This window comes from Haliaeetus albicilla, chromosome 12, assembly GCF_947461875.1.
Source record: "Haliaeetus albicilla chromosome 12, bHalAlb1.1, whole genome shotgun sequence".
NCBI classification, from domain to species: Eukaryota; Metazoa; Chordata; class Aves; order Accipitriformes; family Accipitridae; genus Haliaeetus; species Haliaeetus albicilla.
Genome location: NC_091494.1, coordinates 28,838,515 through 28,863,102, shown reverse-complemented (window position 1 = coordinate 28,863,102; position 24,588 = coordinate 28,838,515). Strand labels below are relative to the sequence as shown.

At 56.8% G+C, this 24,588-nt stretch overlaps 2 protein-coding genes across 15 annotated transcripts in view; one reads left to right on the top strand and one right to left on the bottom strand.

The window, feature by feature from the left end:
- Positions 1-13,557, bottom strand: part of PPIP5K1 (diphosphoinositol pentakisphosphate kinase 1) — a 52,205-nt gene extending 38,648 nt beyond the window's left edge. For 11 of the 14 annotated variants that reach the window (XM_069798803.1, XM_069798807.1, XM_069798813.1 and 8 more), the window contains exons 1-12: positions 13,490-13,557; positions 8,529-8,698; positions 8,056-8,230; positions 6,279-6,474; positions 6,090-6,180; positions 4,998-5,083; positions 4,594-4,748; positions 3,482-3,583; positions 3,034-3,195; positions 1,855-1,976; positions 1,297-1,398; positions 6-92 (exon numbers count right to left, since the gene is read on the bottom strand). In XM_069798803.1, coding sequence (XP_069654904.1) covers positions 6-92; positions 1,297-1,398; positions 1,855-1,976; positions 3,034-3,195; positions 3,482-3,583; positions 4,594-4,748; positions 4,998-5,083; positions 6,090-6,180; positions 6,279-6,474; positions 8,056-8,202 — 1,250 coding nt within the window. In that variant the 5' untranslated portion in view covers positions 8,203-8,230; positions 8,529-8,698; positions 13,490-13,557. Of the gene's footprint in view, positions 1-5; positions 93-1,296; positions 1,399-1,854; positions 1,977-3,033; positions 3,196-3,481; positions 3,584-4,593; positions 4,749-4,997; positions 5,084-6,089; positions 6,181-6,278; positions 6,475-8,055; positions 8,231-8,528; positions 8,699-9,800; positions 10,382-13,273; positions 13,368-13,489 lie in introns of those variants that run through there. The other 3 variants (XM_069798809.1, XM_069798805.1, XM_069798804.1) reach the window with 3 other exon arrangements.
- An 811-nt stretch (positions 13,558-14,368) lies between these two features.
- Positions 14,369-24,377, top strand: CKMT1A (creatine kinase, mitochondrial 1A). Its single transcript, XM_069798801.1, has 9 exons — positions 14,369-14,698; positions 20,251-20,449; positions 20,884-20,979; positions 21,097-21,318; positions 21,851-21,936; positions 22,979-23,102; positions 23,284-23,418; positions 23,780-23,905; positions 24,127-24,377. The coding sequence occupies exons 1-9, from the start codon at positions 14,550-14,552 to the stop codon at positions 24,241-24,243; spliced, it is 1,254 nt and encodes a 417-aa protein (XP_069654902.1). The 5' UTR covers positions 14,369-14,549; the 3' UTR covers positions 24,244-24,377.
- Positions 24,378-24,588: the final 211 nt, after the last annotated feature.

Below are 24,588 nucleotides of genomic sequence, written 5' to 3'. Positions count from 1 at the left end.
CTTACCGGGGATGCTTAACTTCCATCTTCATCTTCTGCTTTGGGGTGCGATCTCCATGCCGGATGACTGCAATAACACACCGAAGCTCCATCCTGGGGAAACACAAGATACAGCTGACAAATGTGCCCCTACACTCCAGAATTGCCACCAGAAAGTAGCTTCCCATTGTTCTTTCAGTTCCATCCTTTTTACAGCTGCTTTCCTCATCAGTGGCAGAACTTCTCCCAGGCTAAACCAGGCACAAGTGCCAAGGCTGTAAAAGCAGTCAAAGTACTGCAGACCCTACCAGGTCATCTGATTTCCTATCAGGGAAAAGCACCACAGTACCATAATATGACAGGCAGCAGAAAGGACAAGGCTGGATGTTACAGAATCTACAGAAACGATATAGAAAGACCCAGGAAAAAACAACTTGATTCAGAAGAATGGTTATACAGCTGGGGTCCTGTCTTTGAGCAACCACTAAGAGCTGTATGTAGAAAGATCCCATAGCAATCAGCCACCTGCAGGAACCAGTAGTTAGGCTGGCTAATTTCAGAATGGCTACATGAGTTTGCTTTTTCAGATACTACAATATCCAACTATTTCTTATAGGATCGCAGAGAAATGGGGATTGATTCTCAGTCTCATTGTCACAAGGTGCCATTGAAGCCAGCAGTCCTGTGAGCTGTGCAGTGTTTGTGTTTGCCAACGTTTTCCAAATGATCACACAGCAAAAGAAGGATGAATACATACTCTCAATCTACCTTTTCTGTAGCAGCTACTTTGTTCACTTCATACAAGTGTACAAGTGTGCTGAGGATCACAAAGAAACTTTTGCCTTTGGTCCTTTAGCCTTATGTGGGGGAAAACTAGTAAGGCCAACAGTATCAAATGAGGGTCTGCCAAGTGTACAGGTAACATGAATACTTCAGCTAATTGTTTTCCACCCACAGCTCAACATGCATTTTCTCCAAGTAGCAGCCTACTGAACAGTGAGCCAGCTACAGCGATGCCCTGATCTGTTTCCTGTGCTGATAAAGAAATTGGGCCTTCTGAAAGCCACGTGAGCAGTTTCTGTAATTCCTTCAATGACTGCTCATCTGCATTCATCAAACCTATGACTAATTTACAATCTGTCTTCCCCTTTGTGTGCAAAAGGGCTAAGCCTTTCCATGGGCATTTCAGGGTTGCAACCAACACAGCAGCTGGGGAACGCCATGCTGCTGGGTGATGTCTGTCCCTTGGACAGGATTTGCACTTTGTCCCTCATGTAGCCATCACCAGCATTCTTTTGAGAGGATGGCAGGTACTCACATGGTGCCTGAGGTTGTGGGGACAATGGGAATGTCTTCTGCCTCTGTTGGGATGGACCAGGGAATATGAAACTGGGGAGCCAATTCCCGCATGATTATATTTCTGGAAAAAATGAGAATACAAAACTCACAAGGAATTCCATTCCCTTGGTCCTTCACTTCCTCCTTAGTGGTCCAGCTGACAGATTTGAAGAGAGCCACAGAATTTCTCCCCACTTTCCTCGCAGAGATATCTATCACACCATGGGCTAGTCAGGGCACCAGAAAAGGACACCAGTTTCCCTCCCATCACCAATACCACAGCTGGGCTTAGTATCCAATGAAATGTCCTGTAAGATACAACTAGCTGTAGACAAAGACAGCTAATGCCAATGCAGGCAGGAGCTCCAGAGGCTAAAAATAATTAACCCATTCCTCCCAGAGCCAAGCTTTCACCTGCTGAACAAATGTTCCCATATGAACCACCTGCAGACTTCTCCGACGTACTGATCAGGACTCCACATTCATTTTACTTTGCTATGAGTCACCTTACCCGCTATCAAAACTTGATTCTACATACCCAAGGATTTTGGCACAGTCATCGTAATACTTCATAGAGTTCTTCACAAAACTGAAGCCGTTCACATCACAAACAAAAGAGTGGCCATTTGCCCGCAGGAGGTCGAACCCACACACTGTTTGCTGCATGAGGAAGCAGAGGACAGAGGACTCAGGCATGCTGTGAGGGAGTGCAGCAAGGGGACGGCAGCTGCCCAGCCAAGCAGGCGCACACACAGACCAAGCCCATGTACACTGCCCGGTTCAGCTCCACTGGTGCTGCAGCCGTCCTCCACTCTATGCCTACCTCATGAGCCATGAAGAAGCATGCAAATACACCCCCTAGCCAGCAGTAACAGGCCCTTTAGAGGAACCTTTACACCCTCACAGCTGTATCAAAGGCCCAACCCACGAGCCCCCAGATTAAGCCATCAGGGCTGCACTTCTACCTCCCAGAGCTCTAAAGGCTTAAGACAAAGCAGCTCCTGGCTCTCCTGCTCCTGCCTCTAAATCCAAGAGTTTTGAACCAGACTGACAAGTACAGACAATAACTGGTGCAGGCAAAGACATCCATCACTATGTAGAAAAGGCTACAAGGTAGAACAAGCCCACAGCTGTATCACAACAAATGCATGGGTTCCAGATTGCAGCAGGGGCAGGAACAAGTAGCCACGTGCTTCTTCTGCTGCCATTGCTGAACATGTCATGTAACCATACCTAGACTCACACACTCACTCTACCGACCTGTAAAATAGAACACAAATGTGCACCAAAGCCAGATCCAAAATACAACAACAACAACAACAAAAAAAAAAACAAACCAGAAGAAAAGAAGACCAAGCTTTCCACACAAACACAACTAGGAAACAGTAAAGGCAGGACAAGTGCAGGTCAGATGGACAGCAGCATGCTCAGAATCTGGTATTAAATGCTCAGATGTACGCTGGACACCAGCCACCTGCCAGCACAGAGGGGATTTGCTGCAGGCCCTCCTGCCTTCCCAGTCATCTCTGACCAGCAAACTGCCATGGCCAGCAGGACCAGCTGCACCCAGCCAGCAGAGACAGCAACTGGCATCAGTTGTGGAAGACTGCCACACAAGAGACACATCAGGGTAACAGAGCTCAAGCTTTAACACTGACCAAGATTCAAATCAGACATTCATGGAGTATCCCACTTGCATAGGGGAGAAAACACAGACCTTAAAGGCTACACAGACTTTCCGGGCAACTAGTTTCTCCATGGCAGTCAGCATGACTGGGTAACGGATTTCTTTCCCTTCACTGTCCCGTTCAACCTTCCCATCCAAAGCAGGGGATTTGCGAGCTTCTGCATGGGCATAGTCTGGCCCAACAGTGTACACCTGGGAAGAGAAATAGTTAAACCTGACATAACCACCTAGACTAACTGCAGCTTCCAGAAGGTATTTCTACTGCAGACACAGAGAGAAGAAGACCAGATGGTCTTGCACATTTCTCCTGTTATGACCTACAGAACACCCGCTCCCCTCTTTGGGATCCACGCTGCACAGTCAATGCCTCACAGCTCAAACAAACACTCCAGAATCTAAGTACGACTAAGCAGGACTGCCCAACCTTCAGCCATCCCAGGCCTGGAGAAGGAAGGAGCTATTCCAGGCTTGTCCTTACCTTTACATCAGTGCCATCTGTAGGCATGAACTCCTCATAAATGTATGAGCCTGTCTTCCTCACACTGCTCTCTGGGGAGTACACACTACTCCGGCTGCCAATCTGAAAGGACAGAATAAACACCTCAGGGAAGAGCAGGGGGCTCCTTTTCTTAGGTGGAACAACAAAAAACATAAGCTTCATCCCATAAGTAGAGAATTAGCAGAACACCTCTTGGAACCCCCAGCTATTATGGCACACTTATTTATGGGGGACAAAAGAGACTCCAGAACACAGACAGTAGGTATGTCCTTTTCCAGGCTTTAAAGAGGAGAGAAGTTATTATAGATCATTACGTTGACTCCAATCACTACAGGGATATGGAACAAAAAACAGTGGATAAAGACCTAGAAAGTAAGGAGCCTAGCTAATAAACAAATGAAAATAAATGATGACAGGTGATAATCAGACCAATTTAACCTCCTTCAAGGGCAGCTGACTGATCTTATGGACAGAGGAGGATGATGTTGTCATTTTTAGTAAGACTTTGGATACAACCTCAGGTGGCATGCCTGTATGTTAGCTAAGGAAAAAATCATTTTAAGATTATTAATAGCAGATGCATAAGTGATTGGAAAAAAGATACATCAGAGCTATTGCCACTGTTTTCTGGCAAAGTGGGGGAAGTGAGTAAGGGCAGATTCCCTGTGGAATCTAGGAATAAATACTGCATTTATCACATTTGCAAGCTACACTAAGCTGAGAAGGGCAACAATGATGTTAGAGGACAGGAACATAAATTTTTTTAAAAAATCATCTTGATAAACTGAGGAACTGATCTGGAAAAAACAGTATGCAATTCAATAAGGGACACAGTTCTCCATGACTGCTAGACAGGACACAGGTCAAACAGAGGATGGGGAAGGCGAAGTCAGCACTACCACTAAAATATGTCCTTCTGCAATTCCCAGGTAGATGGGGTTGAACTAAAAGTTCTAAGAAGGTCTAGATTTCCCCACCACAAAACCTTCCTTTCCCCTTCACCTGCCCCAACATTCCCTCCTGAAGCTACATGGGTCTCAGAGCTACAGATCTGCTGGTTCCAACACCAAAACTGGAGTCCCCCTCCTCACCTTCCGAAAGAGCCGCTGGCTGCCCCCACCTGCTGATGTTGGGTAGTAAATATACACATTATGGTCTTCAGCACTGACTGGCTTCTCTACAAATGGCTTTGGGAAAACAGCTCCGTTTACCTCCACGTGGTCCTCTCCTTCCACCAAGTTGCACTCTGAAGACAAAGCACCACAGCAGCACGTTAGGAAAGGGTGAGACAGCCTTAGTGCAAAGTTGAAGCCCAAGTCCACTGGCCTTCAGTCTGGGCCAGTCAGCCAGTTTTGCTGTTGGGACCTTTGTCCGCAAAAAACAACAGACTTGTGGATCAGGCCTCTTCAAGCTGATTATCAGGACCTGTTCTCTGCAGAATATCTTAAATAGTACAGTATGTGAAAATGCCTTTCAGTAGAGCCTGGGCACTGACCTTCTGGTCTATCAGGGTCTCGATTGAGCACAGCATAGCGGGGCAAGTCTATTCCCTCTTCTTGAAGGATCCGATACACTTCACGCCTGTAGAGGACAGAAACAGTGTCAGAAGACTCTAGAAGGTCCTCAGTTCATGCCAAGGGAAAGGCTTCGCTCCCACTGATGAAAAACAAAGTCAAATGAATACAAAAAAGCCTCAAGACAGAGTGCAAATACTTCTCAGCACATGCTCTCCAGATAAGACCTACAGGCTATGGGGCATGCCCCAGTCCTACTCCAGACAGAGATGTCCCAGAGTAAATCTCTATCTGACCTAAACATGGATGCTTATTTACTAGCACATGCCCAACCACCAGCAACACACCCAGCACATGCCACCTACCCAGATCTGCCCTCTCGAAGGGTGCCCTGTCATGCTAGGCTGCCCAATGCCCAGGCCAGGCAGATGCAGCAGAGCCTCTTTTCATCCTGTGTCAGTAGGGAAACTGCAATTCTTCCACTAGAGTTACACTTTGGGGTACCTATCAGCACCCACAGGAACACGCCTCGCAACCCAAAGACATGGCAGAAGGTTTGGGGTCTGGTATGAGCCCTACCCATATACAGCCAAAGCAGTCTGGCTGTATGCACTGAAGTATGTGACTGCTGGTGGCCTCTACCAAGAGCTGACTGAGAAGCCCCTTGAAGTGTCTGACCAACATACCTTCCTCAGAATCTGACCTGGCCTTGCTCCCAATGTCTGGCCCAGAACCCCATCCCACTACTTGGCTCTCCTACTCAGAGACTAGTCTTTTTGTCTTAGTCGTGGCAGTCTCATTCTGCAAGTCCTCTTCCACTTCCTACTTGATCTAGCCATTCCTTACAAGACATCTGCACCAGAAAATGAAACATGTCAAGTCTCAATGGGTTTACCGCAAAATCTATTCCCCTCCATGTTTTGGGGAAACAACTCCTAAAAGCCACTGCTAAGGTCCCCTTCCTCCCCAGCTCACTCATTTGCGTGTGGCCAGGAAGACGAAGTTTGCACAGCATGCTGAGGAGAGGAATCAAAGGGAGAGGGAAGGGGCTTTAGTGGATCACAGACACCTACCTGTCCTGGATATAATACTGCATATCAAGGTCATTAATCAGAAATGGCTTGCACAGCTTGGCATAAGCGACCGCTTTATCCAGTGGGAATCCTGAAATACAGAGGGACCGGGGGGCAGGGGTGGAAGAATGAGTGGAAGCTCCCTTGCCCAAATCTCAAGCAGGCTAAGGCCTGCCACAGACTTTTTACCTTTGGAGTGGAATGATATTAGGCAGTCACAAGAGGGCCAGTTCTCCACCGGTTCATTCAGAATAACATCTTCCCCCATAATCACCACTGTGATATACTCAAACTTGCACAGACGCTCCAGAATCTGTGTCATGGGCTTTGACTTGGACTTTTTGGTCATGGCACAGATTCCAACCACAATCTGCCGTTCAGGTGGCTAAGGGAAGATAGAGATCAGTTTAGTACAGGGTCGACTACTTTACCGCATTTAAACTACAACAGTGTAGAGATGCAGCAATGCAGAACAAACAAGGGGTTTTCTTCCAACCTTACGCACTTACAGCTCTTGCTAGACTCAAACCCATACACACTTCCAGGTCCCACAAGAGTCCACTGGGGGACATCATTAAGGACCAGCCCAAAACAACTGCTTCTTTGCCAAGTAGTATGTACCTCCTCCTTTTACTGGGCACTAATGCTAAGGTCAAAAATAAATACCTGGCACCTGAACAAGCAGCAGGAACTGGAATCCCACATCATGTTCTCTGGCCCACAACTCACCAAGGCAGTTGGTGGACTTAGGCAGGCTCAGGAAAGAGCCACAAATATTTTATAGCAAAAAAAGCCCAGGAGCTCAGTCTGTTTGTCTTATGTGAGAAAATGAAGGGGAGATTACAACAATAGGTAGCTATGAGTAGAAGAGAAACAGTACCAAGTGCTCTTCCATGTATCTGACAAAGGTACAAGATCCAGTGGGATGAAGTTGCATAAGTCAAGAAAGAAGGCAGGCATTCAAAAAGCACTGGTAACCGTAACAGAGGAACAGGCTGAGGTCCGTGGTGGACTTCTGTCAACGTCTAGAAACCCCAGACTGGATGTTTTCCTGACAGATTAATTCTGGCCCATGCAAGATTAAATGCAGTGAGATCATCTGAAGTGATACACAGAGGACTGCGGGTTACCCAGCACAAACAATTGTGGCTTCTAACTGTAAGCTGAGACTTTAGAAGTTACTGCACAGACTTGCAAAGCCAAGGTTCCACAGCAAGAGCAACACCTGGAAAGTGAAAAGGTTTCCAAATCCTTCACCACACCTGATAAATAGTTCCTCACTGAGCATCAAGGTACACAACACTGCATGGGTTTGAAGGAAGCCCATGTGGGCTCTGAGGTCAACAACCCACTTGCAATGGAGACTCAGGGTACAGAGGCAATGGAAATGACTGCTGCATTGGTGTATGGTCCCAGCAATTCGCACAGCCAGCAGCAATGTCCCTGCAGCATCCAAGTCCCATGTGCAGAACAGCAAATGTAACATTTAATATAACACTGAATAGGGGCCAAAAGCAGTCAGGAGCTGGAGATCATTCTCCTTTCTGCATCCTGTTCCTGGAGATTACAGAAAAAAATAAATGCTTCCTTTCTGCAGACACACCTTTGCCCTTTTCACAGTTCCCAGAGTTTTCCTGAAAAATTTCCCTGATGAAACAGAAAGATTTACAGGAGTGTCAGGGTTAAGTTGCTAGGACAAAGAAATCTGCTATAGTACCTGAAAAAGACCCACAAGTTTAAAGGCTAGGATTTACTGCAGCATGAGGCAGCGAGTATGGCAGCATGACAATGTAATATGTCCTGTCAGAAATGACATTGCTGTTCCCCACAGTTGCGCCACACAGCCTGGTGCCACGTCCCCTGAAGTCCTGACAGCCTATGGCCTCAGCAGCAACTGCGCAAACCCTGGCTGACACCCAGGAATTCTGCACAGATGCTCCAACCCAGAATGCTGGGACCTCCTTACCGACTCCTCCTCTTCATCATCTTCAAAGAAATCAGTTTCGTCTGTCTTCATGTTTGATCCCAGAAAGTCTGTCTCATCGTCCCTGGAACCGACAACAAACCTGGGCGTGGAGTTCTCTCCCTCACTGGAGGTCGTCAGGGACGACATTGCAGCTTTGGTGGCCGACCATCCCGCTCTGGAACCACAGCATGCAAAAAGGGATAGAGACAGTCAGGTGCAGGGCAAGCCAGGGGCCAGCTGTGCTACTGGAAGCAGGTGATGGTGGGGAGGGCAGGGACTGATCTAGCATGAGTGAGCCCAGGGAACATGCTGCTCAGCACAAAAGGAGGGAGCAGAAAGAGACCCTCGGGATAGGAGGGCATCCGGGATTCAAGATAGTTTTAGATAGGCAGCTCCATTGTGAAACTAACCCCTTTGCACCAACTGGGAAAGGGACAGTGTCACCGCCAGCACTGAAATCATGTAAACCTTACAATGATGCATGCTCCAAGTCGCTGTCTAAATCATGGAAGGGGACAGTGGACACTCTTGTAGGCTCGTACACCCAAAGACATCCACTGGGACTCCAGAATTTAGGATGAAGCTTAGGACAGCGACAGTGACTTTCCAATCGCCAATTTTCATCCTTTCAGCTCAAGAAGACCTACAGAAACAGAGAGACCAGTTTGAGAGGTGCATGAGTTTGCAGGGAGGAGGGAAAAGGAAGAAGGGACAACTCTTTGGCAGGGAAAGAGGACACCAAGGAAGCATCAGCAACAGTTTGGGTTGCAGGTCAGGGTTTCTGGGTTTGCAGGCTGGCTCTGATTTATGCTGTGACCATGGAAGCCAATTGTCAGGATACAAGCTATGCTTTATAAACACCAGGAAACGAGTGTGTCTTGCACTGTCACCTACAATAGCAGCACTGTCTGCTGAAGAAGTGACAGAGTTTGAATACACAGTACGCATGATCTGTACACATCAAGGACACAGCTGTTCACCTCTGACCATAGCTCCACATACATAAATGTCAAGCGGTTGCCCTTTACCATGTTTTCCCCAACTGTAAAGTGGTGAAAAGTATTCCACCCATTAAGTGCAACCTTGAGAAGAGGACATTGTGAACAGCGCATGGTATTAAGTACTTCCTAAAAATGGACACGAGACACTCTCTACTGCTGCTTCTCATGCTCTCACATGATTTCCAGCACTCCCCAGACTGCAAGTTACTGTATTTCCTGCTCTTTGAAACACGCTTTCCCTTACAGCCAGTACACCATAAGAGACTATACTGCCACATACAGCTGTCAGTTCCCAGTCCTCTGGCAGCTCTTCCTCACAGAGCAGAGGAGGCACACTCAAATGCCATCGGCCTACCAGCACGGTTTCACAGTAGGTGAGAATCCCCTCACCAGGAACAACAGAGGGGCTTAATCCATTCAAGTACAGTGGTAACGTGCAAAAGAAACAAACACACAGAGCAATCCAGCTGCTTGTGAAATTCCCTTGGAAATACAGGTAAAAATAAAGCATGCCTCCACGCAGAAAGGCTGTGCGTGCTCCCAGAAAGGACAGGAGATGTAGCAGGTAAGTGCTCAGAGAAAATGCTGGAGCAGAAGCACACCAGACAAGGTCCTGCAGCCACGCCACCAGGCACTGGTTCCACAACAAGCCTGTCAGTTATCATGCCAGATGTACTGGGGGAGCCGACTCCAACCCAACAGAAACCAGAGAAGTGACACAGCAAACCCGGACTTTGTACCTACCACACCAAGGACGATCTCCTCTGCCTGACTCCCAGATCACGCTGGTCTTCCGCTTGTGCACCAAGCCCTGCACTGCCTGCTCCCACACAAACCTTGAGGCACAGGGCACACCCAGCACAGAAAAATGTCCCGATCACCAAGAGTTAAAGCTGTAATTCACCTTCAGTGCTCTCTGCTGGTGGGAGCAACAGCGCTGGCAGACTAGGCTATACAGGCATTTTACTGTGTGCTTCATATAGCCCTACTATTTCCACAAGAGGACATGAGAAGGATTCCCGACATCCTCAGGAACCATTCTCATTCCTGTGCCCTGCTGCCTCAGCACGCCAGTGCAGAACGAGACCTTAGCAAGTACACTGCCAGCTTGATGGCTGATGATTTAATGAAGTAAACCATGCAAGAAGAGGAGGAGGGTTGTTTTCTCCAATCCCTTACTCTCCCCTCCCTCCTGGAAAAAACAGATCAAGCAGGAGGAAAACCTTTGCCCTAAGAACTAAGAAAGCAACAAGCTCTCTACATTCCTGCTCCTATCCCAGAAGAAAGCCTCTGCCTTGCTCTGTAGCTATTTCTAGAGACCATGACACACCATACTCGAACCAGGTAAAAACCTAGAGCCTCACTGAAGCGTCAGGCATGCCCTTGGTGTTAACAGGGAAAGCCTCATGATCTCAGGTTGTTTCTGGTGTGGGGAAAGGGAGAGGGTATAACCAAAACTTTTTTCAAGTTTCTCTTTAAAGTCAATCCCTTATGTGACTAGATTTATACCAAGAGAGAACACAGATGCTTGATGAAACAGAACTTTTAGCTACAGGCATAACTAAGGCATCTAAAACTCAGACAGACTGTTGCTTTTAAAGGGAAACAGGCAAGGGGAGCTGTCTTCTGCTATGAAAGGCTATTAATGTGAGGTTTTGCCACCATGCCTGAATCAGCTCTAGTGCTGGGCTATCAAAGAGTTTATGTGCCAGGAGGGTGGCAACTACCCTTACAGAAACAGTAACAGCAACATTCCTGTATGGCACTCAGCCCACACCACCACCACACTGTTACTTCTTTTCTTCAAACCTAGAGCTATGAGAGGCGCTGACAGTACACAATGCTGATGGTTCTGCACCATTCTCATTGCTTCCTGAGCTAACTGCTTCTAGAGGTCATACATTCAGACCAGTCCCCACTTGCTGAGAGTGCTACAGGTCTCACCTTTCACGAATCACAGCAAGAAAATTAAGTGTTGAGTTAGTGCTGCTGACTGTATTGTCCAAGAGAGACAAAAGCATTAACACGGCTCTGACACACACACAAAAAAGGTAAAGATGGTTCTGGCTTTGAGTATAGAATATTCAGGCTTGCTAGTCCCATCACAGATAGACGAGGAAATACACACCAGCCGTTACAGCTAAAGACATTATTGCACTCTTCCAAGAAGGGCAGCTATGATTTGCTACACAATCATACCAAAGGTCACCGTAATCACCTAACAGCAATCAGAAGCTGCTGACACGCAACCTGAAACTGAGACGTAGACCTTGCCTCTAAGTGTCCTAGGACTAATTCAGCTCCTTAGACTACCCTGTATTAGTGATAAGAAATGAGATAGCAAGCTGTTTCCGGATCTCCAGCAGATCATTCTGTGCTGTTCAGATAAGCATGTTCACAGAGTAAAGAGATTTATTCTTTGTGCCCCACTTCTAAGGTACCAGAAATTTCAGGGAGAAGAAGGTATGGCCAGGTCTTGTATTAACTTTGAACTCAGTGTGACATTAACCACTAAAAGAACAGTTTTGGGTGTTGGGTTTTTGTTTCATTTTGGTTTTTAAACAAAGCCTGTTATAGGTGCACATGCACAATTTGTAAGCACAATCCCTACAGTGAAGGGCTGAAGGGCAAGGACTGCAGCAACCAAACAAGGCTGATCACATCGCTGGTGGCAGCAGGCATGGAAGGTGGAAAAGGTACCTCTAGGAGCGGAGACCAGGCCTGCGCACACCACGGAGGGTTAGGCAGGAGGTCCAAGAAGCGCAGGGTACCACTGCATGCAGACAGGCTGCAAGGATGGTTTAGCTTATGGACCCACAGCCTGATTTAAGCCAGGTCAACTATCTATAGCATTGTAACCTTTAAGAATACACATAGCTGGCATTTTAAAATACTAATGTGGGCACTGTCTTGTTGAACTACCTGAAACTGCTGTGGGCACTAAAAACAAACAAAGAACCCAAACAAGCAAAAAATACCCTACCCAGAAAGTTTAGGCCTTTATCAGTGAAGTACCTTTGCAGGCATGACCAGTGAAGTACCTCTGCCCAAAGAGTTACCCCATCGTCACAAGGGCTATTTGTATTAAGGTTAATTACATACTCACATACAAAAGGTGAAAGCTGTACTCTTATCATAGATGCTTAATTGCTTCCAAAGAAAAAGAACACCTATTCCAGAGTTAATAATTAAAAGCTATTTGGACTTGGCATATCAAAGAAAGCTCTGTATGTTCTACTGACAGAGAAATTCAATGTGTTCACAACCAGGAAGCTGAAGTCAAGCTTCTCAACGTACAGTTCTGTCTGTTCAAGCAGCACTTTCTGTAACTCCAAACCTATCGACATCTTCAAACCCAGAGAGAGTACAGCAATGGTGGAAACATTTCATGTTTCCTGACCAGCAGCTCCTTCTGCTAGACAACGCTGTTTGCAAATTCAGTGAAAACCTCTTGGCCTATCACTTCTACATTTGAGCAAGTGTTATATTGCTCACAGAGCAACTGTAGCAGTAAGATCAATTCTTGTCTTAGGAGATTTTTTTTAACAAGATTTTTTAATGAGATTTATGAGATGGTTAAGTGTGAAACTTCACAGCATCAGGATTTCTCTGGGACTGTAACAGTTAATAAAGGCTTATTACCGAACGAACCCCTGCCGCTCTCCCCTTCCCTCGCACCCCCGGGCGCGGTGCAGACGCGAACACCAACGCTTTCCCGAAGGCTTCCCGGCGGGAGGCCGGGGGCGGCGGCTGCTCCTCCGGCGGCAGCTGCCGGGGCCCGGCCCGGGCAGAGCGGCGCTGCCGCAAGCAGCCAAGCGCCCGGCGAGCCGCCCCGGCGCCGAGGGGACGCACCGGCGCCGCTGGGCCGGGCGGCACCGACATGGGCGCGGGCAGTCGCCGACGAGCCGGGCCCAGCAGCGGCGCGGCCGCCCGCCCGCTCCCCCCGACAGCCCGCAGCGTCCGGGAGGGGCTGCCGCGCCCGCTCAGCCGTGGCAGGGCCGGGCCGGGCCCGGCCCGCCGCGCGCTCCGCCCAGCGGCGGCTCTCGCGCCGCGCTCGGTGCCGGGGGGGGGCGACAGGCCGCGCCGGGGGAGCCCAGGCGCCCCGGGCCCGAGAGACCCGGGCGGGTGGCGCGGAGCGGCGGGGCCGGGCCGGCCGCGGCAGGCCCACCCCGGGGAGCCGGGCCGCGCCTCGCCAGGGGGCCGCCGCTGCCACCCACCCGGCGATCCCCGACAGTCGCCCGACGAGCCGGGCCCAGCAGCGGCGCGGCCGCCCGCCCCCCCCCCCCCCTTCGCTTCACTTCTCTTCCATGGCCCGGCGCCCCCCGCCCCCGCCCCGCACTCGGGCCCGGGCCCGGCGCACCGGGGACGTCCCGGCACCCCGCCGGCGGCAGCAGGGGGCGCCACGCCGGGCGCCGCCATTTCCCTCCGCTCACCTGCGGCCTCCGAGCGCACCCTGCGCTGCCGGCGCGGCCGCCGGCCAATCACGACCTGCTGATGGCCGCACCCAGCCAATCGGAGGGGAGGGGGGCGGGCCGGGCGGGCCCCAGGCGGGCGCGGCGTAGCGGCCCCTGGCGGCGGCGGGGGCCGCTGCGGGGCCGGGCGTGCCGCGCGCACGTGGGGCGCGGGCCCAGCGCCGGGCACCGGCAGCGCCGCCGGATCCCGCGTTACCATGGCAACCGCGCCGCGCGGGCCGCCCCCGCCCCGCGGGACCCCGGGCAGGAGGCGCGACTGTGCCGTGAGGTCGCCCCCGGCGCGCCGGAGAAGCCGGGCGGCGCGCCCCAGGCAGCGCCCGCCGCCCCTTCCGTCCCGCGGGGTCTGCGGCGGCGGAACGCGGCGCGCTCCCTGTCCCGCCGGTGCGGCCCCGCCGGGGCCGCGGGCACGGGCTGGGCGGGCGGACCGGCCTGTTCCGGCGGGCGGGGGCAGCGGAGGGAGCGCCCGGCGCCGGGCAGCGGCACGGAGCGCGGCGGGAGGGCCGGCGACCGCCGCCCGCGCCATGCCGGGCCGCCGCCACCCGGCCGCCGGCCGCCGCGACCCATCCCGGGCCGCATCCCATGCGCCGCTCCGGGGACCCGCGTCCACCGCTCCCGCGGTCCGCGCCCCGCCGCTCCCGGCTCCAGGTGCGCGGACTTTGCCCCGGCCGCACCCTCGCCGCCGCGGGCCGCGCCGTGCCGTGCCGTGCCGTGCCGTGGGGCCAGGGGCCCGGGGCCCGGGGCCCGGGGCCCGGGGCCCGGGCGCAGCCGCCCCTCCGGCGCTGTCCGGCGCGCGGTGCTGAAGGCGGCGGCGGTTGCGGCCCCCGTGCGGCGGGCGGGGCGGGGCGGGGCGGGGCAGCCGAGCAGGTGGCGGTGCCGTTGCGGCCCCCCCCGTGCCCGGCCGGCTCCCCGCCCCCCGCGCACCCTGCCGCCGCTGCCGTTCCCATTCCCGTTCCCGTTCCCATTCCCATCACGTCCGCTTCCCGGCCCCGCCGCGCTCGCTCCGCCGCGCCGCCGCTCCGCGATGGCCAGCACCTTCGCTCGCGCCCTCTCCGCCCGCCGCTCCGCCGGCCTCCTGGCCATGGTGGGCGCCGGCTCCCTCGCCGCCGGCTTCCTGCTCGCCCGGGACACGGTCAGCGCGGGCGACCGGCAGCGGCGGCGCTACCCGCCCAGGTACCGGGCGCGGGCGGCGGGGGCGCACGTGCGGGGGGCGGCGGGCGGGGGCCGGTCCCTGCGGCACCGGCACTGGGGAGGGCGCGGGGCTGCCCCCGAGCTCCAGCCGGGGCCGGGCTCCCGGCGCGGCTCATGGGGCCGGCGGGGCCGGACGCTGCTTGTCCGCGGGGCGGGGGTGACCGGGACGCCCAGGAACCGGGCCCGCGTTGGACGGAGCCGCCCAGCCTCGGGCCGCCGGCGCCGCGGGCCCCGCCGGTCCCGCGCCCAAGGGCCCCGGCGCCGCCGCGGCGGGGCCTCCCCACCCGGCCCGGCCTCCCCGAGGGCCGGGCGGCCCCGACCGCTGCGCCGGGGGCGCTGGGCGCGGACCCGCGGGGGCCGGCGGGGCGCGGAGCCTGGCTCGCCGGGGCTGTGGGCCGGGCCCTCTCGCGCCGGCCGGGCGGCCGGGGGCTTCCTGCCGCGGGCCCCACGCTGAGCCGGGGCCGTGCGGGCTGCGGGGTCCTCCACGGGCGCATCCCCGTGCCCGGGGGCCGGCTCCGGGCGCCGGCGTCCCTCCGGCGGCCGTCCGAGCTGGGAGTCCCGGGACTGCCCCCGGCCCTGGGGCGGTCGCGGAGCGCCGGGACGCGCCGCTGCGCCGCCAGCCCGGGGGCAGGCGGGAGCGGCAGGGGGACGGGGACAAGTGCTTGCCGGCAGGGCTGGGGTCTGGGGGGGACTTCTCGCGGCTGCCGGGGGGGCGGGGGGCTGCCGGGGAGACAGGGCAGCATCCCCGGGCCAGCCAGCGCCGGTGAGGACGTGCCCCAGGCTCGGCCCAGTTGCCGCAGGAGCCGGGAAGACTTGCCAATGTCCTGGTGGGAACAGGACGGAGCAAAAGGGTTCATTTTCTCCTCCTGGCGCAACACCCAGGAGCTCCGTCTGCAAGAGCCGGTGTCAGAGCAGAGACAGAGGCTCCTCGGCAGCCCCTGGGGGCTGGCGGCAGCTCCTGGCCCGACCCCATCTGGCTGTACCAGCCTTCCCACGCGCCTGCCTTCGGGACAGGGACTTCTGTATTTAAAAGAAAAGGTTCCCTGGCAGGTCCTCGCTCTTCCATCTTAAGGGAGAACTGGGGGGGCCTGCAGGTGCTGGGCAGACAGCCCACAGCCTGCGGGTAAATTTTAGATGAAGTTGAGCCCTGAGATGTGCAACCAGGACTTCTGGGAGGTGGGCACGGAGCCGAGCCAGGCCAGACGGGCACATGCATGGCCGTGGCCTGGCTTAGGGGTGCTTTTGGGGTAATGCTGGCTCTGCGAGAGCTGCTGGCCCTATTTTCAAAACCTGTGCCTGATCCCTTAAGCCAGATAAGTGTCACAGCTGCAGAGCGGTGCTAAGGTTCAAGCTCCAGCTCGGAAGGTCTCATGTCACTCCCCCTTTGAACTGCTCTCTGCCAAGGGCTACCCTGGGGAGCCCGGCCAGGCCCCAAGAGGGCCAGGCGCTTTGCTGCTGCAGGTGGAGGCATTACCACTGCTCTGCTCACGGCCACTCGCCATAGCAAAAAGGAAACGGGGGCCCTGAGACCAGGAGAGGTGGAGGCGGGTCCTGCCTGGCGCCCATGCTGCCTGGCCCTAAGGAGCATGGAGGGCCAAGGTGCAAGGTGAGGGCTGGAGGCAGGAGCTGCCTGTGCCTCACAAGGACTAGGCAGGGTAGGGACAGGGCGGGGAGGGGAGAGGGATGTGGTGGCCACCGGCCGGTCCTTCCGCCTTGCACTGGCACCAGCTCCTTGGCCTGGCACGGCTCAGAGGCAGGTCAGGAAAGCGAGGAGCAGGTTTTCCTCCCCATCCTGATGCCAGCAGAGACTGTGCACAGTGAAGGAGTGGAGTGAGGAAGGAGGCAGCACATTACTGCTCCGAACACATGCAGCTGCTGTGATCCCTGCACCAAACACCGTGCAGTTAGAGAGTGGCACTGCACTGCATTGCAGGCTGAGAGCCCTGCTAGTGCAGAAAGCTGTGTGCCAAGAGCCAGCGCTGGGGCTCAGACATGCTGGGTTGGGCCATAGAAACGAGGGGGCAGAAATGGAGTGAGTTTGAAGAATGATAAAGGCTGGATGTTATTGTTTATTCACCTCCCCAGAGGGTTGTATTTTCAAGCTTTCTGAACAACTGCAGGGCCACAGACATCAGGTCTTCACCGAGTAAGGATGGTGAGGGAAAAACACCGGGACCTGTGAGACCTGCTGGCTGGCGTGAGAAAGGCAGGCACTCTGCTCGTGTCCTGCTCCTGCAGACAAGGGCACCGGGACCTGGGGAGACCTGGCCTGTCCCTGCTAAACCTGGACACACAAGTGTCCCCTTGCACACACAAAACACCAGCTGTGTCCTTGTTGTGGCTAGGGGCAGGGGCCAAGCTGGCCGTGCTGCAAAGGTGTTGCTGTGGCAGAATCGGTGGCTGGGGAAAAACAGCAGGTCAGAATGTTGATGCTGAAAACAGGGATGGGGCTGGGGGAACATCCAGGCACCATCTGTGGGAAGGAGGGGGCTGAAGTGAGTCTGGAGGAGAGGATGAAATCAAGGTAGGGGATGTGGCTGAGAAGCTCTAAAATGAGCTTCCTGGGAGGGTCTGTTCAACTGGGAATGGTTTTGTGACAGAGCTGACACTTGAAAAGAGCCTGGACAGAGCCCCAGGGGTGAGCAGCAGCATCCCACTCTGCAGGGGCAAGTCAACCTGCCTGGGGATTTTGCTCCTCTAGTCTTTAAGTTAAATAACAAGAGACATTGGCAACAGCCTTGAAGGATCTGAGTGGCACCCCACTCCACCGCAGTGCAAATGGCCGTGCTGGGGGGGGCACCGCCCCCCCCCCCCAGGGGAGATGTGGGCACGGGTGTGCCTGCTGCCAAGGCCACGTTTGGATGGTCACGCTGGGGCTCCCTGCCAAAGCATCTCCACACAAAGCCCGAGCCCCCTCCTCCCTGCATAAACAAGCCGCATGCTCCACTGCCTGCAGCAACCTGCTGGCACACAGCTCCTCCCGCCCGCCACCACCACCGCACAGGGTCTGCACCACTCGCCCCACGCACGCCCACGCCTCTCCAGAGGCCACGTGCGGTAGGCCCTGCCACCAGCGTGGGCACCCGCAGTGGTGGTGACACCAGGAAGGGCGCTGGAGGCTGCTGGATTAGCGGTGAAGAGCCACGGAGAGACACAACGGCGGCCACTCCCAGAGAGGCTGTCCACTCAGTAGATGGACTAATAATACCTGCCAGGCGCTTACCAGGTCTCCTCCCAGGTGAAGCACCTCCTGGCGCAAGGGCAGAGAGGGCAGTTGCTGCAGGCAGCTGCACCCCGAGGTCACAGGCAGGACAGCAGCGCTGAGCTGCCTCATGGGACAGTGCGGGCGGTAACGAAGAGCCTGCGCTGAGTCGCGCTCCTGGCAGACATCCACCTTCCACTGAAGACACTTCCAGCCTCTGCGGCCGGGGGGGGGAGCCCACCCTATCGCTCAGCGCCGTGGCACTGGGAACAAAATATGGTGCTGAAAGGGTCATAATTTTAAAACCAGCTTTGGGGACCAAGATGAAGGCACCAAGGCAGCCTGAGTAAGGCCAAGTGCAGCGTCACCTTCATGCTTGTGGTAGAGGACACCTGGACACCCCGGAGAGCACGGTGGGGGCTGTTCTGGGGGAGGGTGCATTTGGACCAGGGGCTAAATCAGCACTGCAGCAGGCACAGACCCTGCAGGCAGAGGCAGGAGTCTCAGGGTTTTGGACTCTGAATGCCTCAGTGAAGGTGTGGACTGCCCATAGCAGACAGCATGCTTAAACCTACAGCAATCTTCTGCTTACTGGAAGTTAGCTTGCTTCCCTTAGCACCCTTTGCTGGCTCTCTGGATGTAGTTTGCTGCCACCAGGGTGGAAAGCTCAGCAGGCTGTGGTCCTGGCACACCAGGCAGCACTGGCCATGCTGGGGGCAGAGGAGGAACCTGTCCAAGTGTCCTATTCTGATCAGCAAATGCTTTTTACAAGACTGTGTCTCCCTGGGGAGACGTGGGTCAGTAGCCAGCTGACAGCAGGGGCAGGAGCAGAGGGGGAGGCTGCGGCAGGCTGCATCCCATATACAATGGGTCAGCCTCTGAACTGGAGCATCTCAACACAGCACAGATATGTGTGTGGGCTGGGGGAGCAGCCCTCAGCCTCCACAGCCTGGGAAGAGTTCCTGCCTGAAGCAAATGCCTCCTTGCACCGGTCCAGGCTAGAGCCGCCAGTGCTCCCCTACGCAGAGCAGACAATGTAAGCCCTACGTCCCTTTATTTCTGCAAAGCACAGGAAGCCACAAGCAGTAGCCGAGCTGTAGGCGAAGGGCCAACGCACATTCCTTGGTCTGCAGACACAGGGGAGGAGGTGGCAGCAGTGACAGCACTCTGCATTGCAGTATGGGGGCCGGGTGCTGACAGCTGGACCCAGCACCCTGTGCGGACGCTCAGCCCAGGAGCAGGACCTGAGCACCAGGAGGGTGCCAGGACTTGCTGCTGGTGATGGTGGCTGGCGGTTGCTCCCACCAACCTGGACCTGCACTAGCCCCAGCACCTCTGCTCCCACATGGACCTTCCCTGCAAGTTGTGCCACCCCCAAGGCAGCACCCCTCCAGGGAGAGGAGACAGGCATCCCCAGGGCTGCAGGACCCCCTCCAGCCACCAGCCAGGTGTTCTGGGCTGACAAGGGCCAGTCGTGTCCCACTAAGGCAACCGGAGGCACCACCTCCCAGCAGGAGGGATTTGTCCAAGGAGAGCATTGTTGGGGTCCTGCCCTGCCAGTCTCCCCTGTGAGCGCAGAACAAGCACAAAGCCTGGCTAAAGTGGGAATGAGGTCAGGGGACGGCCTCCCACTAAGCTGATTAGAGGAAAGCATCCCCCTAATACAATAAACTGCGTCAGAGCAGTGCGGTTCCCACCGGCTGCAGATCAGGGTCAGCCGATCTTCTGCCCCGTGGCATCCAGGGGGTGGAGGGACAGGGGTCAGGGTGCCTGACTGGGGCCCCGGGGTCAGACACACCATGGCCCCCGCAGGCAGCGTGCCCTGCTTCCCCCACTCACTGCACAGGCAGACTCCAGAGTGCTGGGCAGAAGGGGCAGCGGGAGCAGCCACCCTCCATTTGGGCTGGTGTCAGGGCAGCCCCAGGGAGAAGGGGAGCGAGACCTCCGCCTCCGCGGCCCGGCTGCTCTGGCAGCTCAGCGCACAGGCTCCCACCAGCTGCCTGTGCACTGGGGCTGACGTGGCTGCTGCTGCTCGCCCGGTACGGGGCTGATAAGGAGCCGCACCCTAACAACCAGTCCAGATTTGGTCATGCATTCTTGTCCTTGTGGCAATGTCAGCCCTTGGCTCAGGCTGCTCTCTGCCCTCGCTGTGTGATGCCCATAACTGCCTTCCTGCTCCTGGCTGGCCTTTGCTGGTGTGGACAAGCAGAGCAGCTTGACGTCCCTCCCCAGAGCTCCCCTGCCCATGCCTGTCCTGAGGGTCTCTGTGGGGCAAGGGCACGAGTGCTGGGGTCCCTGTCCCCAAAGGACTCATCAGTCTCTCTTCCCACAGCGCCGAGTACCCAGACCTGCGGAAGCATAACAACTGCATGGCCAGCAACTTGACACCAGCCATCTATGCCAGGCTCTGTGACAAAGCAACCCCAAATGGCTGGACCTTGGACCAGTGCATCCAGACGGGTGTCGACAACCCCGGCCACCCCTTCATCAAAACTGTGGGCATGGTAGCTGGTGATGAAGAAACCTATGAGGTGAGTGGTGGCTGGAGCCCTGCCAAGCTCCGGGCTCTCCAGGGTGCCTGCAGCAGCCAGAGGAGTGCCGGTACCTGCAGGACATCCAGCAGCCTGGCATGTTACTGGCCACCTCCTCCTGCCCAGCCTGGGCAGCTGGAGAGGCCCCTTGGCTGGCCCCAGCATGTCCCTGTGGGGGAGAGGGCTCCTTCAGAGCAGCTGTTCTAGAGCCCTGCACCTCCTCCTCCTTGCCCCTGAACCCCCCGCTTGCCCAGGCAGTCTCAGCCCCATGGATTGCTATTGCATTGCAGGATGCATGGTGGCCCCCAGCCACCCTCTGCAGCCCCCCTGCTGCCACGTCCCCCACACTGGCAGCAGGACTGTGCCAAGCTCATGACAGGGGCTTCGTTGGGCGCTGGGTCTGCAGTGCTGCACATCGTACCATTTGCTTCCAGGTGTTTGCTGACCTGTTTGACCCTGTGATTCAGGAGCGGCACAACGGATACAATCCCCGTACCATGAAGCACGTCACAGACCTGGACGCCACCAAGGTGTGCAAGCCAGGCAGCGGTGCTGCACACAGGGCCCCTTCCCCAGGCCTCAGGGGACAGGGCCGTGCCAGCACCAGTGCCGACCCATAAGCACACCATGGCTCCTGTCTGTTCCAGATAAAGTTTGGCCACTTCGATGAGCGCTACGTGCTCTCATCCCGGGTCCGGACTGGGCGCAGCATCCGCGGGCTGAGCCTGCCACCAGCCTGCACCCGTGCTGAGCGGCGAGAGGTGGAGAAGGTGGCCGTGGAGGCACTGAACGGCCTCACTGGAGACCTGGCAGGCCGGTACTACCGCCTCAGTGAGATGACGGAGAAGGAGCAACAGCAGCTTATTGATGTGAGTCAGTGCAGCTCCTGGCCAGCCACCCTGGGTGCCCACAGAGCAGAACCCCTTCCCCAGCATCACCTCTCCGGGAGGTTGTATCCTCCTTTCCCAGCCCCGCCGCCCTGTGGGACCAGGACCCCCTTCCCCAGTGAGGCCACCCTGCAGTGCAAAGGGTACTCACGGTGCTGCTCAGCCCTCCCGAGCCAGGGGAGGATGGAGCTTGCTGAACACAGCCCCAGCAGCTCACAGCCCCCTCTGGCCCTCGCCCCATGTCCCTGCCTGTGCCCAGGGGAAGGCAGGCTTGTAGGACATGGCCCATGCCCCACAGCCCCTGGTACAAGGGTGGGCTGTGCACCAGCAGCCTTCTCCCTCCCTGGCCAGGAAGGTAGGGACTCCTGCCCACAGGTGGAGATGGCAAGTGAGCTTGCCCTCCCTGGGACAGCTGTGGTGCATCACCTACATGGCAAGCTGGGACCAGTAAGACAGGGTGCCCTGGCACCAGCCACGCAGCCCTGGTGAGCCCACACACTCTGCCTCCCTCCAGGACCACTTCCTCTTCGACAAGCCGGTGTCCCCGCTCCTGACGGCAGCAGGGATGGCCCGGGACTGGCCCGACGCCCGAGGGATCTGGTGAGGATCTGCCCCGGCATCAGGGAGTCAGGAGGGCAGAAAGGCAGGGGATGCTTCTGCTCCGTTTGGCTGCCCCAGCCCCACCACCCGCGTTCCCCATGCTCACTGCACCACAGACGCCAGCACATGTGGCACCAGCACCCCTGGGCTGTGCTCATCCTGGGCTCTGTGGCCTGACCTGCGACCCCCTTGTGCACTGCAGTCAGCAGCCAGATGCTCCATACACAAACTACAGCATCCTCATAAGAACTGGGACTTTGGCGCCCACCCCTGCTGCCGATCACGCCCGCTTTCACCATCCTGCAGCACCTTGCACTCTAGGCTGCCAAAAACCTGCAACTGCCTTCTGCTCCCCAGGCAATCCCCAGCACTCCTCCTGGCTCTCTGCACGCTCTACATGCCCCCAAACTCACCCTGCCATGACTGCATCTTACTGCTCCCTCCCAGCATCTCTGCAGAGCCATGCAGCATCCCACGCAGCATCCCACGTGCCTGCAGAGTGACAGCCGGCACATGCACTCACTCGCCCACGCCACCCTCACTGGCACGGCACCTTTATAGCAGCCTCATGGAAAACACCCCCACAGCACACATGGTCCCCAGCTCCAGCAGCCCCCTAACCTAGCACCCCAACATGCACCCCACGCCTCACAGCCCCTTCCTGCTGCCTGCATGGTGCAGGAGCTGTGCTGCTGTCCCCAGCGTAGGCAGGGTTGCCACCACTCTGGCACTGCACTGCTCCTCCTGCAGTGCTTGCCTGTGCCCACGGCACTGGAGCCAGCATCCGTTGCCCGCAGCGGCTCATGTGGATGAACACTGGCCCATCTCCAGACACATCTCCTGGCTGTCTGCCTTGCTGCCAGGCTGTGCTTTGGCAATGCGCTCCCAGCCATGGGCGCAGGCAGAGCACCGGGACCGTGGGGCAGCACTGGCCCCATGGTCACAGGGGCAGAAGGGGCATGGCCGGGGCTGGCATGGGAGGCTGGGTGGGCACAGGGCCTCTGCTGGCCGCCAGCGCAGCCCAACAGTGCCCTGTCCCTAGGCACAACAATGAGAAGACCTTCCTGATCTGGATCAATGAGGAGGACCACACCCGCATCATCTCCATGGAGAAGGGTGGCAACATGAAGCGCGTCTTCGAGCGGTTCTGTCGGGGCCTGAAGGAGGTGAGCGTCCACCAGCCCCTGCTGTGCCAGCCCCGTGGACAGGCAAATAGGTGGACAGGGGCAAGCAGGGCCACTGCGGGGCTGGCCCTCTGTGCTTGGCCAGGGCTGGGTGGTGCTGCCATGCCAAGAGCTGGGCACCCCATGGCTGGGGGCTGAACAGCTGCTTGTGCCTCTAACCCAGGTGGAGCGGCTAATCCAGGAGCGAGGCTGGGAGTTCATGTGGAATGAGCGGCTGGGTTACATCCTGACCTGCCCCTCCAACCTGGGCACTGGGCTGCGAGCAGGAGTCCACATCAAGCTGCCGCTGCTCAGCAAGGTATTACCATGGCCAGTTTTGTGGGGAGCCAGGCCAGGGCTGTGGGGAGCCTTGGCTGCCAGGGCACAGGGAGCCCAGCCGTGCGAGAGGTGCAGTACTGCATGGCGCCCAGCCCTGGACCTCGCTCAGGTTCCCCCGGGAAGTGTATGGTCCAGCCCCCGCCTGCATCCACAACTGGAGGGGCCAGGGACCCAGGTGTTAACCTGGTTCTGCTCAGGGCAGGGCTCCCTGTGGGGATTATGAGCCTGGTGACAGAGTCCCATGAGCAGCAGGAGGGCTGCCCCAGGGAACAGTTGGCAGCAGAGCCCTGGCTCCCTTGCCGATGGTCCCACTGGGCGCTGACATCTTCTCTGGGCACCAGGACAGCCGCTTCCCTAAGATCCTGGAGAACCTCCGGCTACAGAAGCGTGGGACGGGTGGTGTGGACACCGCGGCTACTGGCAGCATCTTCGACATCTCCAACCTGGACCGGCTGGGGAAGTCAGAGGTGGGTGCTGGGCAGAGCTGCTTTTGGGGAGGGGCGTTCTGGAGTGCGTGTGCCTGACAGGCCCGCAACACCCAAACAGCTCTGGGGCCGTGTGCTGGGACCAGCACATGGGTGCTGGGAATGGCAGCGCCTTCCCTTCACGCAGTGGGGCCAGCCAGGTGCCTTGCTGGTGTGGCTCCCAGAACAGCCCCCGAGTCAGGATGCGTGTGCTTCTGGTGCAGGTGGAGCTGGTGCAGCTGGTGATAGATGGTGTGAATTACCTGATTGACTGTGAGCGGCGGCTGGAGAAGGGGCAGGACATCCGTATCCCCTCCCCAGTGCCACAGTTCCGGCACTGAGCTGGACCAAGGTAGCGCCAGCCCCACGGGACCCAGCTCCCCCCATAGCTTACACAATCTCTGTGCCCAGCATGTCGCTGTGTCCTGTTACCTGCAACGCGCCAGGCCAGACCCCATAAACATGCGCTGCTGTAGCTATGGCTCAGTCTCCTCCTTACCCCAGCACCCACCACCCCACCGATCTCCCCAGTGCCCTGTGTCCCTGCAGAGGGGCACCCACCCGGGTCTGGGTTTCCGGTGCCTTCCCTGAGCAGCCCTCCCCGGGATTTCCCTGAGCCACTGCTTCCCTGGGGAAAGGGCTTGGGGGGCTGCTGGGGCTGCCATGGTCTGAGGGGCCACAAGGGA